Consider the following 19,142-nt stretch of genomic DNA (forward strand, 5'->3'; position numbering starts at 1 on the left):
AAGAAAAAACACGGAAGGTTTTCACTGCAACACTCATTCATCCCAGCACACAATCTGATAACCAATTTAAATTTATTCGTTTTAAATTCTCAGTACATTCAGCACTTCCAGGAGAAACAAAAACAAAAGGGTTTCCAACTAAAAACAAAATTAAAAATATTAAAACTATTAGAAGATAAACTTTTAATTTTTTTTTACCTCCTATTAAATATGATTGACAAGTCAGACGAGGAGGGATAAATCCCCCCTCCCCCACACACTTGCCAAAAATTTACTAACCTTTCTCATCCCGTAAAACACAGTCTAAAGACAAACTCGGACATTTGCGCTCATCCTGCATCACTATAACACAAAATCTATCGCTCCTAGGTTACAGTGTTGAGACTTCGGTACCAGTCGTTTTCTTTGTGGGAGAGAGTTTTTAACGTTTAAACGCACAGACGAGGCTGAAAAAAGAAATTAACATGATTCATAAAAATTCAAACAAAAAACAATCACTTTCCTCACTGACAGACGCGGTCTTATAAAGAAAATGTGAGTGAGTGCTGAGGAACGGAACACTAAAACTGATGCTAGGACATATTTGAAGGTCAGGGGATCTATTTTGGACTCTTTATTACAGGGTTCTGGGGAGGAAGGAACTGCACAACCGCAGCACTGAAATAAAGAGGCGGGATCCCAAACCTCAGCGGGACAAAAATGCTGAGGCGAGTCAAACAAACCGCTGGCCTCCCTGCCTCTGTTCTTCAGTGAGGAGCAGAATTAAAACACAGATAGAGGAGGGAGGCTGCTCTCTAGAGGGGGACGAGTGAATTACGTCTGGAATACGGAGAGGGAGAACAGAACTGATGTTTTCTGAGGAGGTGGAGAGGGGAAGATGGCAGAAGTGTGTGGAAGACAACGCTGGTATTAAAGTGGACGAATTCAAGCATGGTGGGAGGGGTAGCGAGGAGCGGATGCGTCCGGGATCGGAGGCCTTCTGTGGAGACACTCCGGGACCTGCCATCTGCTGTGTCCTCTGCTACGCTGCATCCCTACTCTCACTTAAGCTTTCCCTGCTTTGCTTTCAGTGGCGTCTGTCTCTGGTGTTGCTACGGCTACGAGACCTCCGTCCGCCGCCAGTGCTTGATGAGGGACGAGCAGGCCGACGCCCGTTGTCCCGCTTCTTTTCTGCCTCTCTATTCCGGCCACGTTCCCTTTCTCGATCCCCGTCGGCCCCCCGCGCCGCCCCTCTGCTGCCGGCCGTGGCACTGACATCCTTCTCCCGGCCCTTCAGCCTCTCTTTTTTCTCCTCTTCACGCTTCTTCTCCTCTTCGTCTTGCTGCTCTTTCAGCCTCCGCTCGCGTTCCTTTTGACGCTCAGTGCGGTCCAAAACCCTCTGCACTGCCTAGAGGGGAAAAGAATGATTTATTTATATGACAAATAAACCAAAAGTCAAGATGCACTCACAGTGACGGACCACCAACCTGCTCCTCAGTCAGCGGGAGCCAGTATATACAGGGAGCTGCTTTGGTCTTGAGGAACAGGTCATCCAGTAATTTCGCAGGAGGCTCGTCACCCTTCTCTGTTGGGGAGAAAGCAAACATGGGTGAGTTTACAGGTGGAGCGCATTCATTAAGACAAGACAGCGGCAGGCTGTTAAAAGGGCGGAGGCTGTCGATGGGGGTTCCAAAGAGAACAGCAGAGTCCCGCCCTGCGATGAATGATGCCACGACCCTTCGTGAACTCCTCTGCTTGACGTCTTACCCTTCTTATCTGTCTTCCTCTCCTTGCTCTTCCCCCTTTCCCTCCTCCTTCGTTCTCTGTCTCTGGATCGAGAACGCCGTTCGTCCTCTCCAGGCCTCGCAAATTCTCGGACCTTGTCCCGGTCCCATTCCCTTTCTCCGCGGGCCCGTTCACGCCGCTCCATCTCTCTCTGTCGCTCTGCCCACAGATCCCGCACTCCTACCGCACCTCGATCTCGTTCGCGGTCTCGTTCACGCTCTCTGTCCCGATCACGTTCTTTGTCTCTTTCGGGCATGAGAGGGGGCAGTCGGGTCGGTGGGGGAGCAACTGGCTGGGGGGTGTTGTCCTCCTCTCTTTCTGGCTTCAGGACGCCTTTGTGGAAGTCAAGCTGCCGGGGAAAAAAGAATGGAAATGGAGATGAATGCAACATCCTGATTATCGGAGTGGTTACAAGCTCACACTCGTAGTCATTGACTCCATGTTGCTCGTTACCTCATCCTGTTCACAGAAGTCCACGCTGAGAACCTTGGGGTTGCTCTGAGGCCACTTCACTCCGTGAAGGGCGGTCCTGGTGGCGACTGCCTCCTCTGCAGTCGCATACTGGGAGGACAGGAGAAGATCAAGAATATTGAGTCACAGGTTTCATCACAGTATGATCAAACACGGATTCTTGACGACTCCTGATATCTCAACACTTGAAGCAAATGCAACGGTCGCTAAGTCCCAACCATGCCCCGAGGACAACCTGACGAGTGTCCAAACTGGTAGCATCCATAATTGTCGGTGACCTTTTTAAACTCTGATATGTGCTTAGAATGAAGGGCGTTTTCACCCCCTGCTGAAATGGTTCCGGTGTAGCTGAGGTTAATCGAGCGCTTACTTTATCCTGCAGGACAAGTTCTCAGCTCACGTGTAATGATGTACCCCAGTTATCACTGAAATGTGGTGACTCCAACTCATTCCACATCCTTAGTGAAGGCTGGTCTGAAATCAGGCCAGACACTTAACTACTGATCCAAATTGTGCCACTAGGTGTCGCACTTGTCTCTCGTCCACTAAACACAATCTGAAACGGCAGGATGAATCACTTGTGGCTCTTCAGTACATCTGCTCCTACATAACCATGATAACACCACCCTCGACCAGTTGTTGGGACTTACTGTGACATAGCAGTGCGACTTGATCTTGTCGATCCAGAAGCCCTCCTCCACCACACTGCCCGTCTGGTTCAGCAGCTCTTTGAGCTGTCCCAGCGTGAATGGTCGGACCTGCGGGACAACAAAGAAAAATCAGCAACACATCTGGACAGTTTTGAAAAGAGATTTTCCCTTCGTGTGGTCGACCGCACGGCTCAAACTAACAAATACTTGACTTGAAATGTATTTTTATGTACTTAAAGTCTATTAACACCCACCAAGTTGGTCACATGGATGATATTTGAGAGATTGCCGCGCGGGGGTGAGGGCTGCCTAGTTGCACGGACGGGGTCATCGATGGTGACGGACACGCCAGACTTCTGTTGGCTAATGGAGCGACGCACCAAACTGTCACTGGGGGTAACTGGGGAAAAGAGCAAAGGAAGGACGAGAGAGCGGGATTGTTACGAAAGGAATGAAGCAATCGAGGACAGAGGGAACGATGAATCACCGCTGCCAGAGAGAAGACAGAGATTTATAAACCGAGGAGGCAGTTCACCTTTCTTTGCTTCTCCGTCGATCTTGACGGATGTCTGTGGCTCTGAGGGCTCCTCTGAAAAACTATTCTTCCTTTTCTCTTTGGAAGACCTGCGTTGTTTTTCTTGCTCTGCTCTCTCGACCTCGTCCTCTTCATTTCCCTGACCGTTCTCCTGGCCATCACCTGGGACGATCTAGGGAGGAAACACCAGTGGAAAAACCATTTCCAACACAGACTAATGGAAAAACAGCATTTCACAGGACTGCTCTTCAAATTAGGCATCGATCAAAACAGATACGAGACAAACAGAAACCTCAAGTAGGGTTTCTGATTGTGGACAAAAGAAACATTTCTCTCCCCCTACCTGCGTGACTGTACGTCGGATCTTGAGGCCCTTGTCTTGGTCGCCCCGGCTGCTGTCCACGCTCTCCTCATCCCCGGACAGTTGCAGCTCCTCTGGGTGCAGCTCCACCACGGCCTCCTGGGCTACTTTGATGTCTGGGATCAAAGACTAGGGAGCACAGATGAAAGGATTGAGGCAGGAGGATGAAACAAAATGACAGCATGAGAAGACAGACCAGCATGAAACCTTTATCAGGCAGCAAAAAAAAAAAAAAAAAGCTTCTGAGTCAAATTTTCATCTTTTTTCTTCATTTAATAATCTGTGTTTTTGATAAACTGATTCAACCTGATTGTGCACAGCAAAAAACAAAGGAGAAGTCCAACCGCAATCCCTTGGACAAGCTTAACAGTTTTTTTCCCCCAAACCTCTTAGGACACTCGGTCCTGGTCCGTGTGCTGAGTCAATACCTTGAGTGAGTCGGTAGTGATGCTGATGGATGGCTTCTTGGCAGTCACTGCTGTGCTGGAGCCCCATCGCCTCTTCCTCCCCGAGGCCGTTCCTGTTTCAGAGTCTCCTGCTCCTCCTTCGGAGGTGGGCGGAGAGGTTTTACTGCCTACAGAGGATACAAAAAACTATAAGTAAGCACAGAATAAGCACTCTCATACGCATGGTCGTTGCTTAATTTCTGCATTCTAGCAGCCCCCGCGAAGAACACGTGACTACGTGGAAGGACGTGGTGGTACATCGGATTCTGTAGCATATCTGCGATCTGGTCCCGACCTCAGGTGCCATGGCAAAAAAAAAAAAGTATTAATATTTAAAAATTATTTCATAGTTGAGTTTATAAATGGAGGAGGAGATAATTAAGAATAACTACACAGTAATACTGTCTCTTTTAGAACAATACTTTTGACTTGATGAGGAAAGGCCGTTTTATTCGGCAGGTGTTTCCGTTTCCTTCTTATTCATTTGTTTCGCTACATGAAAACTGTAGAAGTGTGTGGAATTTGGTACAAAAACAGCACCTACTCAGTAGATATAAAGTGTAGAATGGACATGACAAAAGAGTTGTTGGTTGTTCTTTTTTTTTTAACCGAGTAACCAAAGTGAGGTGCAGATGCTGTTCTTTTCTGCTTTGAAAAGCCAGTGGCTCCCAATATTCTACCAAACATCGTATAAAAGCCGAGCACAAGGCATTTTTTTTCCTTTTCTTTTCAATGCAGTTTCTTTGAACATTCAAGTCTTCGGTTTGGATGGAAGATCCAGTAGACGGGGGAACAATGAACTGGTATACTCACTGGTCAAAGATATCTTGCGAGCGGCAAAAGCCTTAGGAGTGGTGCTCTAGAGGGAGAGAGAGACAGAAAAAGAACATACAGAAACCCCAGGGGTGCGGGGCGAGATGAGAACCGAGTGTTCAGGCCCGAACAGGCAACAACAGAAAGTAGGTGAAACAGGAAACGTGGTGGAGGGGTGGGGGTAAAGTAACTGAGGCCTGGATGCTCCAATTGTGCCAAATTGAGGGGGAGGTTCTCGTTTGATACAGAGACTCCAGACACATTTCGGCTTTCTACCTCTGCTCGGAGGTGCTGAGATAAATCATTAAGCTACTCCTTTCAGAGCGCGTGGGCGCGTGTACTCGATGTGCATTAGGAAGCCACCTCGAACTGGGTCGGCGTATTGAAAGATGGCTTCTATCAGAGGACAGACGAGAGAGGAATCCATGACTGGCCGGGGGTCTGACAGGGTGTTTGAGTACATGAGCATAGTTGTAGCATTCGTCTAAGAAGAAAAGAATTTTCCAAACTTGGGGGGAGGGTGGGTTTACGTGCCAGGTTGCGGTCACAAGGTGCGTTAACTGGACTACTGCTACTCTCCCAGCGTACATGAAGACAAAACAATCAATGTATTCAATAAAGCATGTCTGCCTCTTTTACTCCCCTTATGGCTGATTGCACTTAGACTTTCTTCTAGTTTGTTTTTTGTGTCAAAAGTATGCAGTTCTCGCAGTAGTTTCACTGGCTACGAAAGACGACACCCGCTTGAACTGTTTGCCGTTACATTTCTGGGATTAACACTGCAGGGGGACCTACATGATGCCAGGCCAACGGGGGCTGATTGAAGCATCGACATGACGGAATACTTCAATCCTTTGAAAAGTACGATGTCAGTTTGAATAATGTGTTTACATATTTGTTTCTCTTGAACAAACTAGTTTTCTTGAACAAACATGCTAATTCAACATCTAATGTTATGTAAAGTGTAATACTGCATGTATTAGCCCGGGGCTCATTTCGGATCACATGTCAGGTATCTAACTCAGGTGGAGCCAACAGCGTTGAATACTACTACTACTATTACTACCACTACCAGGTATGGTGAGGAGCAGAGGTAGAAAACTGAGTGCTGTAGCCTGAAAGATCTCTCAGAACAACTGGACAATGCAGTTGAGTACAATTGCCTCATTTTACAACAGACAACTCGGTCTGGTTCTGATGAGCGCTGCCACCTTGATGTCAAAAACTTAAATTAAAACTGTAGTACACTAGTTATAAATTTGTAGGAAATAACAGTTTAAAAAATAAGTAAATTAACCTAAAAAGATCTGGAGGAAAGAAAAAGCTTTTACAATTACTCCTTTAAAAAGGTATACATTTTAAATGGAGGAATAATGACAAGTCATTTCCTGGTACCATTTGACACCTGATTCCTTACTGGCTCGACTACGGCCCAACCTCACGACAGTGTGTACTGTATCTAGGCAACAAGGATCCAATCAGGGAAGGCAGAGGAGTGAGGGCATGTCTCGATTTGAATGTGACGATTAGCCAGCAGACAGGAAGTGATCACTGGATTGGACTTTATTCTTGAAGGGGGGCTTGGGGTAGACTTTTCTTGACTGACTGCTGATCTCAAGAGTCTCCTTTCAGTCTTTTGGGGAGCCACTGGATTCAGAATGCCTCGTGATGGATTCTGACAGGGGGTCGGGGTGATGTACACTTTGCAAGAGTCCTTGGAGATAGAACTGATGAGTAAAGAAGAAATTAATCCATTTTGTGATGTTCAAATCAAATGTCCTTGACCCACTTGTCCATGTTCTCCAATGTACTGTCCTGAAAGTCCTTGTGACACCTTTTTGAGAGGTCACACGGAGAGTCAACTCTCCTTTGAGATGTTTCCTTGTTCTCCTTTTATCTGTTCATGAAGCTTCTGTAGCTGGTCCCGGGATGACGCTTGTTTGTTTCACCAATTCAGCGTTGGAGGAAAAACACGGTCATCACAAGACTGAGATAGGGGGAGAAAAAAAAAATCCAAATGATACCTTTCCCCCCCCTGAAATTACAATCCAGGGGAATATTTTGGGAATATTCACCAGCATGAATGCCTCTGTAATCACTTTAAGTCAATCAAAAAGCAAGGGCCAACTTGTGGGTGTAGAGAAGAGCTCTGGGTAAAAATAAACAACTGCAGTCATCCATCTGCCAGGTCCAGAGCAGCATATCATGACGTTCTGAACAAACATCCACTGAGTCACACTGGAGTTCACCAACACTGAGGCCATAAAGAGAAGATGATTCGCTCAGTATATCCAGCAAACTTGGCCAAGACGTCCATGTTGAAAGTCACTTTTCGCCCGCAAAAACACGCAGCGTTCAATGTCCATGGCATTACCTCCATTGAAAGTCCTTGTTGCAGGGAAACTGGTGCAGCTTTTACTTGCAACTCTAAATAATGGAAGTCCTTGTAAGCCCAACTAATAAAAGCATCCCAGGTGTTTTAGAATTCCACATCATGATGACACACGCACGCACGCACACACGTCTGAGAAGCTTTGCATGAAAAATCCTCAGTTGCTCTGATGGAGTGTGTTTCAAAACTTTCAAGTCCAATAGTGACCTCCAAGCCCTGCTCACTATTTGGGCTGTTGTGGAGTTTCAGTCCCAGGTCACTACTCTTTCCCACAAGCAGGGGGCAGTGTGGAAGCAAAGATGAAAGTCAAAAGATGAGTTTGTTCTTTTCTCTGAGTTGCATCTGGCTGTCTGAGTCACTGAGGTTGGAGGACAACACTCACAGACTGTGCTCATCTTCAAAATGGCAGATGGAGAAGGCGGGAGAGCGGAGGACGAGGCAATACAGAGTGTTACACACCCTCCCCTTCCCTTAGCCCCATCATTCATCACCACCACACAGTCCAGTTCAGTCCGGTTCAGATTCAGCGGAGGCTTCCAAAGCCTGAGGCTGGGTTACCATGACAACTGTGTGCTGCAGTTACCATGGCTGCCACTGCTGTTGGTGGTGGTGTGATGAGAGCTCCAGTTCCTGCTGGCTCAGCCTGTCAGTGGAGGGCTACAGGGGAGGCCTCGCAGGCTCAGGCTTTACTCAGTGCCATGGGGTTGCAGACTCTGGGCCTAACTCAGGTACCAGCGACGCACTTGGGCATAGCGGGACAGGAGGAGTAGGAGGAGAAGTGGAGGAGGTGGTGGTGGTGGTGGTGGTGGTGGTGGTGGTGGTGTTGGTAGTAGTAGTACGCAGCAGGTACCATTAGGGACAATGGAAGAGGCATGGGCACCTTCATAACAAAGCAATCAATGGGGTTTTAAACAGCAATCACACCATAAATATATATAGTGAGAGAGAAGCGTTCATGATGGGATACAAAAAGAAGGGAAGAGAGTGAATGAGAGTGAGAGAGACAGACAGACAGACAGACAGAGAATAGAGACAGAGAGAGTAAGAGAGCAAGAGCAGAAAGAATGAGGAGAGGGTGGAAGCCCTGATGCATCTCTACACACTGTCAGGATCCATCGAAACCCACAGAGGAACACAGTTGCAACAAACACACACACATTGTGAAGACAGCCACTGATAACTTCAATAGCATCGATGTTCATTAGCTAATCTAACGAGGGCACTGATGAGAAAGACTCGAGGCCTAAACTGTTCGCTAACGGATAGGGGAACATCTGAACACAGTGCTGTTGCAAACTAAACTCTCATGCTAGAACTGACACCTTTGTAACAGAGCGATCCATGCGTGTACCTTCTGCGTCTCTGGGAGAGATTCAGTCGTCGTCCTTTTTTTTTGGCCAGTCTATACTATTACAGTAGCTGACGAGCAGAAGCCAAAGAGGAGCAGTCCTAAAGAGCCCAATCCCTGATCTCACCCTAACTCACACATTTCTGAGATGAAAATGGAAGAAGCATGCATGTTATCTTCTCACACGTTACAGCAGCACCAGCGTGTTAACATCCTTCTGCAAGGCCCCAACACGAGTGGTGTGTGAGAGATCACCCAAGTAAATGAGCTCGTTGTGAGAGGTTAGTAGGTTGGACATACACGGAAAGGGATTAACTCATTCCCGGTTAACACAACACACAATTCCAGCTCAACCCCTCTTCCTTCACCAATTGCATGAATAAAATCTTACAAATTACAAAACTGTTGAGTGTTTCGAGTTGATAAAACGTGAGCAGAAACTGTATCCAGAGCCAGAATCCAACATTAGTCACATTTGGGTTGTGTTGGTTTTGAGTGCAACTCAAACTTGTGCTGTTAACTACTCATGCATGAATATGAATGCAGGTTAGTAGGAGACAGAGAGAGAGAGATGACCCTGACGCCCCCACCCTCTCGGTGACCTTACCTCCTCTAGGTGGCCCTCGCTGTTGACTGGCTCAGCGCCGGAAGCCGGCTGCTGGGCCATGGAGCTCTCTGAGTCCGGTTCCACCTCCGACACGGCGGCTGCACTAGGCTCTGACACCTCCCTGCAGGAGGAAGAACAAGACAAGGAAGGAGATACTTTTGACAACCTGATGGTAGGACGTCTGGTTTTAATCTTTCTTACACGGCGAGAAGTTTTTACCGTCACTTCACCTGGTGACTTTTGTATATATTGTAACTGGTACTTCAATTATTATTGTTTTTCACACCATTTCTGTATTCATCAGCCTTTTACTTATAGCCGCGACACAACGGGAATGATTGGGCCTATGAAAAAGTCCAGATCCTTGATATTGAGAAGTTACAACACCCCACTTCTCAACAGCAATACTGAAGAGAAGCGATTAGTCGATCAACACAGCATAAAGATAATCTGGAAATATTTTGACAAGTCAGTCAGTGTCCAAGCTGACATGTCAAACTTGACCTCGCATGACCTTCCTGATCCTAAACTCTGTACAGGATAATTTGTGCTTGTCAGATAAAACGCGCTATTTAAATCAAAACCTTTAGGACAAGGCATTTTTTTTGAGAATTCAGGGACCCAGTAATCGATTTAATATCTGAGGTGAGGAGGATCTGCAGCTGCAGCCACAATCAAAGCAATCCAGATGAGGATCAGCAAGACTGCCATCAAGTTCAGCGTTGGTGAGCGGCTGAAGGGAGGGCTGGTCTGAGAGGGGAGGCAACAACAGGCCAAGATAGAGGAAAACACTGCAAAAGTGTGAGGAAGGGTGCTGGAGGCCAGTGATCTGGGTCACTCCTGCTATAAATAACTCACAAGCTAACTGACACCCAGGGTCACAACAAACACTACTCACACAAACACACAGTCCAAGATACGCTCGGACAGCTGACTCTCGGTGTGTGTGTGTGTGTGTGTGTGCACGTGCGAGTGTGTGGGAGATCCAGCGCAATTCTACCTTTGCTGATGACACTCGGGCTACAAGTTACTAAGAGTCACACTTTCCTTTCCTTGCCAAACGCTTCTTCACCTAAAAACTGAGCAGATGCCGTCATTACATTTTCAGCCAGGCCTATTAAGAACCTTCCTGTGCTGCCTCTATGTGACAGGGGGTGGGAGAATCACATCCTAGAGCATCAAACTCTCAATCACACCCTGGCTTTATGAGCATTTCACAGTAAAGCTGCGAATCGGTTGAGATGCATCGATTTCAATTCTTACCCCATTTTGATTCTGGTATCTAAAAGAAAAGAAGATAACTTTATTCTTTTCAGTATTTTTATCTGAGCGTTTCACAAACAAAACCCTGTATGTACCTGCCCTGCGTCCCCCTCTGTAACTACGAGAGAACGGTGTACGACGGTTAGCAAACCCTGGACGAAAAAAACCACAATCACCCTCAGTCCTGCTGGTCGATAACTGCTAGGAACAGAATTTGCATTCCCAAGCCTATTAAACAGGAAATGAAATGACGCTGAAAATTCTTTCGTTCCCCCAGAGCACCAACCAATCTATCCACAAATAGAGTAGCGACACCTTCATCACTTACTGCAGAACCCTTTATTTCCGGTGCTAATGTGTTAAAGCTAACAACCCAGACAAGGCTATGACTGCTATGATAGGTGTGGCAGGTTTGGCCATCAGAGAAATATTTATTTTCTTACAAATTCACTTAGGTTATGTAACGTAAAGAAACTAAAAATATATAATCTACATGGGTATTACTCACAGGGTCTCACTTGCCAGCATGGGCAGCAAAAACTCAGCTTCTCCACCACCCACAGACCAAGCTTCACCAGTTCTTTAGTCCCTTTACTACTAGAATCTACCCTGAGGACTGACCCTTCCTCCTCCTGCACCAGAGGTCAGCCACTGGCAGCAGGACAGCATTTACCCCTCTTTTATGCAGATATTCCTCATATGGCCTCCGTGTGGATGTCTTTTGAGTGTATATGTGTGTGTGTGTGTGTGTGTTGTTCATTCACGGGCGAGACTGGCAACACACCTGCAAAGGCTACAGACGGAGAACCCCTGTGGATCGGGGGGGGGGGTGCAATGATTAGTTAGGGAGAAAGGATGTGGGTGACAGTTGGACTCACACTACTGTGGTACGCTGCATTAAAAACCACAACGCCCGTGTTAAGCAGAGGACGAGAGAAGTACCATCAAGTACATGCAGTAACTCAGGATTCACATGAATCAACAATGTGGCTGCATAAAAACATAAATAAATAAGGGGGGACCTGAACACACAGATCAAATCGAGACTGTACCTGGGTCCCAGGAGGGGAGAGTGCCGGTGCCAGCCGGGAGAATTATGTCACACCAGAAGGACCCAATTATGCTGAGCGTTCAGCTAACAGATGTCTGCTTTAATGATCTCCCCTGACAACAGTGAGATCATTAACAGCTAGGACCCCCCCCCCCCCAAAAAAAAAACAAAAACCACAACCACAATCAAGGGTGAGCTGGACAACTTGGGTGTATGTGCAGGATGTCTGAGGATGACATGTTGGATAAGTAATTTTTTTTTTTTTTAAATCTACCTGGCGGGGGGAGGGGTCACACAGAAATACCGAATGGAGGAAATCAATGCCTGCATGATTCATGTCATTACACCAGGAAACCTGGGCCCATTATTTATTCATCTGCACATTCATTCTTACACAGCTATTGTAGGAGCTGATTGAAGAGGATTGACCTCCCCCCCACTCCCCACCCCCACCTTTAAGAAAAAAAAAAGAGAGAAAACCTCTTCTCCTTCACCTAACAAAAGGCGCTCACCGCCATCCCCACCCCTGGTCCTCCTCACATGGGCGGACATACATCCTCATCACCAGGCCCACATGAACCGCTGACACGATGTTCACCTTGGAGGGAGGCAGCGGCGGCAGACACGGCCGCTCTCCCAGCGAGAAACCACCGACACACAAGCTGATGAATCCCCGCTGATTTTTTTTCCTTCCTGATAAGGGGTGGGAAAGTACAAGCGGCAACCTGGAGCCCACTATCGCCCTCTGGCTTACCCGTTTTTGTTGCCTTCGGACAGCATTATGACCGGCCTTGAAAGGGAAGCCCCGGCGAAGGAGGAGAGCACTCGATCGCGGGGGGGTTACTCCGGTCAGTCGTGGGTTAAAATCGGGTACGCGAGTACAAAAACCCGGTCAGAGTTGATCCTAGTGCCTTCTAGTTGGTCACTGCGTCGGTATCATGGATGCAATGTGGGCATGGCAGCCATGTTGGCTAGCGAGAGCAGTGTAAAGTCAGCCAGATTGGAGGAGAAAGAAATCTTCCGGTCAAATTTCCAAAATAAGAGCTCAATTTGAAGCTCGGTATTCGCTTGTCGCTTTTTAAAAAAATGATCCCCGTTAACGACCGTTTAAAAAAAAAAACGTGGCGCGCTGTAACAGAACACGGTTGTTTTGGTCAGCGACGAGAGGAAATTACAAGAAAAAAAGGGTGAGGGCGGACAAGGACCCCTGTTCCAGGAGAAACGAGGCAGCTGCAGCCAATCAGGTTGGAAGGGCTGCCTCATCAAATGCCTGACAAGAAATACGACCTGCCATTATAAGCGGCGATGGGACTCCTGAACAGCTCTGCCCTCACAACCAGTTCAGGCTCAAAGTACAATAAAAACAAAAAAAAATTCTGTTCAGGCACGTTCAAGCACAACAGGAGAATTTCAACAACACTCACACTGGAAAGGAAACACGCAGAACATGTTTACAAGCTCCTTTCTGTTGCAGAGGTGAGTCACGTCTGCATGCATCTGGCATTAGACATTAAACTAGATAAGTTCCCGTCACCTAAAACCCAGGCAGCTTCATTTTAAGCGTTTGGACTGAAAATCCACAAATGTCTCAAGTTACAGTGAGACGAGAGTACGAGGCTTCAAATCCTCCATCAAAAATAAACCGGCGTTTCTATTTCTCATTCTATGAAAACCCGGTTCTACTCTTCCTCTGATTGGCCCTGATACTGATCCGTCTCACTCCACACACCTAAACGCACCAATCAGTGGCCCGGTTGCCCTCCTTGCCCGGTGGGCCTGCATCCTTTCACCATTTCCAGGGTCGGTAAAAAAAATTAGACCCTTTAGCATTCAGATAACGTGCTGACATACGGATAAACTGAGGAAACAATTTGCCACAAACTCACCGGCTCAACAGAAACTGTCAGTGTCAGCACATCAGCCGGTGGGTCTCGACTGTCCAAGACATCTGCTCCGAGGCTTTCAGTATTAACGTTAGTGGTGCTAGCCAAGCCACCGGTGCTGCTAGAGCCGTACGTCGAGGTAGAGGAGGAGCAGAGCAGGGACTTGAATGTTTGAGAAGGTAGAGGACTTTAAAAAGTTTTGGAAACACAGGTTTAGGTTGTGCGCTCAGTGCCCAAATGATGTATAAAAGGTTGAAGACAGGCGATTCTGGGATGCGATGACGTTGCGACACCTAGTTCATCCCCACGGGACATGAAATCCTTCCCGCCGCAAACACAAGGGATCAAGTGAAGGCGCTCAGCGGGGAGATGCTGGGATCTTCCGTCACGATCGGTTCTGTTACTTATCACTAACTAGCTGTCCTCTAGCCAGCATTTTTCAATAACCATCAGCATTGATTTGTGTTCTGTGAGGCTGGATCGGAAAGCTGAGAGTGCAGAACGGGACACGCACGCTACAGACAGCTGAGACAGAAAGAAAGTATCCAGGCAAACATTGGTAGAGATGCTTGAATTCTTCCCGGTCAAACTTTTTAATGACAATTTAATTCAAGTGGATATGAAGGTTATTTGTACCTTAGGGACTGCTACTGACCTTTGAGGGGGGGGTCCTTTCTCTGCTTCAGGCTCTGCCTCTTGTCCTCGATCAACTTTCTGTAAGATGATTGAGAGTAAAGACACTGAAAGGTAGGCCGGCATCAGCATTACCACCTTCTTGTATTATGTGAGCCGAGGAAAACAAAATGAAATGATAAATGACAATAATCATTAGCGTATTGTCTGGAAAACGGGTGCCCAGACTGCCCGTCACCTTGATTACTGACCTTCAGCTGCCGGGCAGGGCAGGATTTATCTCTAGCGGGGGAGGAGGATTGTGACGAGCACAAGGAGGAGTCTGAATCTGATGAGGACCCAGAATCTTGGACCAAAGTCACAACCATGTGGTTTTTGTCTGTTCTCTTCTCTCGCTCCTTCTGTAGCTGTTTTCTCCTCTCCTCCTCCTCTTCCTTCTCCTGTTGTTGTTTCCCCTTGTTTTTCTCCTCTTGCTGCGAGGGTCTCTTCTCTCGCTCCGCCTTCTGTCGCCTCTCGTCCTCCAATTCCCTGTTGTCATGCTGCTTCTTTTTCTCCAGGTTCTGAAGCAGAGATCCACTAGAACCGGCGGCTCCGACAGAGTGGATTGACAGGACACTGGAGTGTGCGGTCTCTACCAGGTCCGCCTCCTCTGATTCCATCTTGTGCACCAGCAGAGAGAGGGGCCCTGGTCGGCGCTTCACAGGGGGCTCAGGGCTGCTGGATCGGGAGCTGGAATCAGAGTCTTGCCTCTGCATGGTGGGAGGGGGGCCAGGCCCCATCCTTGGACCGTGCCCTGATTCAGAGCTTTCTCCCTCCTTGTTGTCAGCATCTGGCGGGCTCTGTTTGGGGGTGTCAGGGAGGGGGAACAGGTCAGGAGGCGGGGACGGAGGAGGAGTCGGGTGGCGCAGCTGCATGGGGTTCTGGTGTGGTTGTGGCGGTGGAATGTGCTGAGGAGGCTGAAGCTTGCGTTTGGATCTTGCACCTGCAGGGGGGACATTAACGGGCATGGAGGGAGGCTGGGGAGGGAGTCTGTTGCCTTTTCTTGCTCCTCCAGGTCCACGCCCCGGCCCGGGCCCCCACTCCTCGTCATCGTCACTATCATCATCGTCGTCGTCATCTTCATCACTGTCCTCGTGGACGTGACCTCCTGCTGAGACCCTGGCAGATCGGCTGAGTTGGAGGACAGGGTGGGCCGATCCAGGCTCGCTGGGGGCAACGCCTTCTTTCTCCTGGGCCCGGGGAACGGAAGGGGGCAGGCCCTGATGGTCTGGCTGGCCCAGGACCCGCACAGAGAGGGAGGCCACAGCACGAGGAGGAGAGGGGGCCGGGGGCTCCTTGTGTCCTTGATGAAAGGTGGCTCTCTGCATCCTGGCTAATGGAGCCTCAGGGGCCTCCTGGTGGTGGAGGGCAAGACCAGGGCCCACATCGGGCCTCCGCTGCATGATTCCATGACTCACTATCAGTCGACCTCCCCCCTTCTCCTCAGTCCTGATCAGCGTGGGCTGGGAAGGAATGGGACGATGCTGCTGGAAACAGAACAATTCAGTCAGATGAGAAGCCGTTCTTCCCTCAAGATGACTTTTAAGACCCCGGTGGGTCAAGCCCTTCATCTTCCTAAAGGTGGTCACATGCTGCAGGATATTCAGGCCTCCTCTGGGCCCTATTACCCCCCTCCAACCAGAGTCGGCAAAGACCTGATTGACTGAAGGTTCCTCAGACTATGCTGCCAGATTTGCCCTGTGGTGTGAAGTTTATGAAGAGCGATTTCCCCCTCCCTGATCCACTCAAGGTTGCCCTGATTTAAATTTGTTAATATCACTTTGGTTGTTGGTGGACTGAATCTGCGAGTGTCTGCCGTTCTGTGTGGGACATTTCGTTGCACCCCTCCCTTTAAAAACTCAACTGTTTAATTTGTTATGATTTTAAATATCTTTTTGTGTGTAACAGGCTTAAGTTGACTATTCAACGCGCGCAGGACACTGACCTTGTCAGAGACGTAGGATGAACTGTCATTGTCCTCGGACTGATCTTCATCCTCTTCCACCACTGCTGGGCTTTCTGCCACACACACACACACACACACACACACACACACACACACACACACACACACACACACACACACATCTATATTCACCTTAAACACAAAGCTTTACTACTTGACATCATTCATGTGCCAGATTCTTGAAGCCGGGTTGTGTTTCTGTGCATGTTCTACCGTCAGCCTCATCCTCTTGCTGGGCCTCTCTCTCCAGTCTCTGTCGAAGGAGCTCCTGCTGCTTGGCCAGGTACTGTTTTATGAAGCTATTCTGGCTCATCTCCTCTCCGATCTGCGACAAAGCACAACACAAAAAATAAAACTTACACACTGTCAAACTCCCCAAAACCAGCAAACAACAACAACAACAACAATAAAAAAAGAGCACACAAATGTACCCATCTCTTACCTGAGAGTTGGGCTGCAAGCCGCTGTGGGAGGAGGAAGACCTCTGCAGGTTTTCCAACATCAGGGCCTACGGAGAACCAGAACCAAGGTTTCATCAGTGACTGATACCACAGCATATCTTATTAAAAACATAAAACTACTGCAGTCAAGGTACTATAACCCCTGACACATGGCTCCTTCATTGACTCACACCCTAGCATCATTGCTCTAACTTTCTCTGACCAAATATACAGTTTCAATGTTCAGAAATATGGAGTTTTCTTGCCATTTAAACAATATGCAGTTCCTATCTGAGCATTTGTCACAAAGTTTGGAGAAAATCTTGACCAAATATGAAGGAAAAAAAAGACTTTTTCCAAATAAATTGAAAATTAAAAAGACGGATATATAAAATAAATTTTATTAATGTAAGTCAAAATCATTCCATGTGGGGTCAGTGTTTTATTGCTAGACAACTTGGGGTCCAAAACTTGTTTGGAAAACATTTTGCCACAAGCGTCAGTGTGAGAAAGGGGAGGAGGGGAGGGGGGGGGGGTCCCAAAGTGTCACCAGTTCACCACTGCCCAACCCAGCTGACAGACAGCTTTTTTTAAAATATGCAAATCGCACTGGAAATCTGGAACTCCTCTCAATGGAGCGGCAGGACCACGTTCATGCCCCCCCCTTTGTGTGCCACTCTTCAGTAGTGCATGATCAGAAACTCGATCCATGAGATATCTCTTAGTTTGATTTGATGAAGCAACCTGGAGTGAGATTACGGGATGCAAATAAATGTCTCTAACAATGAATCAAACTACTTGATCGTTTGGTCGGGGCAGTCTAACGAGAAACTTAAATCCCCAAAAGTAATTGTAGATGTTTAAAATATATGCTTTAAGAAAATAACATAACTAATTATAGAGGTTGGCGTAAACAGTTCACTTGCTAACCGTTGGTGGTTTTGGGTAGATTGGGTGGTTGGGGGGGGGTTAACAGTGTCCCCTATTGGTGGGAACTTTAACTGGATGTTCTCCACCATTATGGTAGCTGACAGTCCTTTTCTATTAATTAATAAGTCTTTGAGCTGCCTTGGTAATTGTATAACTGGCTTCGGCTTTTAGTAACGTTACGCTATTTCATTAAATTACAGCGTAAACTGTCTACACATGGTGATAACACAGAATTTACGCGCTGTTTCAAATGTCCGGTACTGGTTATCCGAGGATAAATTAACCCCTAGAAGCAGCGCAGATACACACGGCCGTTTCCGGCTTTTACAAAAATAATTTTAAAAAAAACATAATAACTTCACTCCTGATTACATAAATCATGATTTACACGTCGGTGAAGCCTTTAAAAAATGGTGTTTACGTTGCGAAGCGCGCCCCCGCAGCCCCAAAATGCGCGGCCACACAGCCGGGGAGCGCGGGCACGCTGGTGTACTGTACACTGTGTGCGGCTGTTCGCTTGCTTCCATTCAGCGTAGGCCTCGGCTTGACAGGTGCACACTTCAACTGTGTGCAACACGGTGCACTAAGTAGTTACCCGCTCCGTCTGTACTCAGTCTTGGTTGTATCACCGTCTAGGACAAAACCCGAACACACAAACTGTTGTTTGTGCCTTAATAACGTGTGTCAAGCGACTTATGTATTCCCGCTCCCGAGCCCACACACCGTTAACGTTAGAGCCCCCCTCCTCCTCCTCCCCTCCCCGCCTGCTCCTAAACTTGGACAGACTCGACACAGGCGTCCGTAACACTCGTAAAAACTTACCCCTTTCAGTCGCTTTATGAGCGCGTTTTTGTGTCCGGTTTTCGGGAGGTTCCTTTGCTCCAGAGCAGCTTTCAAATCCGCGACTCGGAGTGATTGTAGAGGTTGTCCATCAAGCGTAATATCTTCGTCCGCCATTTTGCTCCCTTCGCTTGTCTAAACTCCAACAAGCGTCGTTACGGCTGCTGCTCAGCGTCACCGCTCGGGAGTTTCCGGAAGCCCTCGGCTTCTCCGAATCACCGGACTTACGGTTTTTAACTTTCAAGTTTATTATCGGCAAAATGTGACACAAACGACTAATATATATATATATATATATATATACACACACACACATATATATTTATATATATATTAATATATATATTTATATATATATTAATATATATATATATTTATATATATATTAATATATATTTATATATATATTAATATATATATATATATATATATATATATATATATATATATATATATATATATATATATACATACATCTTTTGCTAAGTCTGTGCTGGTGCAAAACTATAAATGTAGTTTTCATATACATAACTGTTTTCTACATATACAGACACACTTTTTAGGGAGGCAATGACGAACAACTGTTTTCCTCAATTAGGTTATTTTGAGCCCTCAATTTAGTCTATATTTTTGTAAGTTATTTGAATTTAGTTGAGAGAACAAATCTTATCACGTGGCCACTAATTACCTTATGTGAAGGGAGAAAAATT

The 19,142-nt window shown here is 47.1% G+C and overlaps 1 protein-coding gene across 2 annotated transcripts; it reads right to left on the minus strand.

Annotated features, from left to right (window-relative positions):
- Window positions 1–55: 55 nt before the first annotated feature.
- acin1b (apoptotic chromatin condensation inducer 1b) lies at window positions 56–18,588 on the minus strand. Of its 2 annotated transcripts, none has more exons than XM_086196672.1 (17): window positions 18,415–18,588; window positions 16,665–16,730; window positions 16,436–16,547; window positions 16,202–16,275; window positions 14,469–15,740; window positions 14,240–14,298; window positions 9,388–9,508; window positions 5,041–5,086; window positions 4,210–4,355; window positions 3,764–3,910; window positions 3,421–3,592; window positions 3,140–3,285; window positions 2,886–2,993; window positions 2,218–2,325; window positions 1,747–2,113; window positions 1,467–1,564; window positions 56–1,387 (listed from the first exon to the last, which is right to left on the minus strand). In XM_086196672.1, exons 1-17 carry the CDS (start codon window positions 18,547–18,549, stop codon window positions 1,067–1,069), a joined length of 3,498 nt encoding a protein of 1,165 aa, XP_086052798.1. In that variant the 5' UTR covers window positions 18,550–18,588; the 3' UTR covers window positions 56–1,066. The 2 variants fall into 2 exon arrangements, with proteins under 2 accessions (XP_086052798.1, XP_086052797.1); XM_086196671.1 differs by having other exon boundaries at window positions 14,469–15,743.
- Between the last annotated feature and the right edge of the window lie 554 nt (window positions 18,589–19,142).

Source organism: Aulostomus chinensis, chromosome 24 (assembly GCF_037954235.1).
Source record: "Aulostomus chinensis isolate RoL2024-O1b breed Wild chromosome 24, RoL_Achi_v1.0, whole genome shotgun sequence".
Taxonomy (NCBI): Eukaryota; Metazoa; Chordata; class Actinopteri; order Syngnathiformes; family Aulostomidae; genus Aulostomus; species Aulostomus chinensis.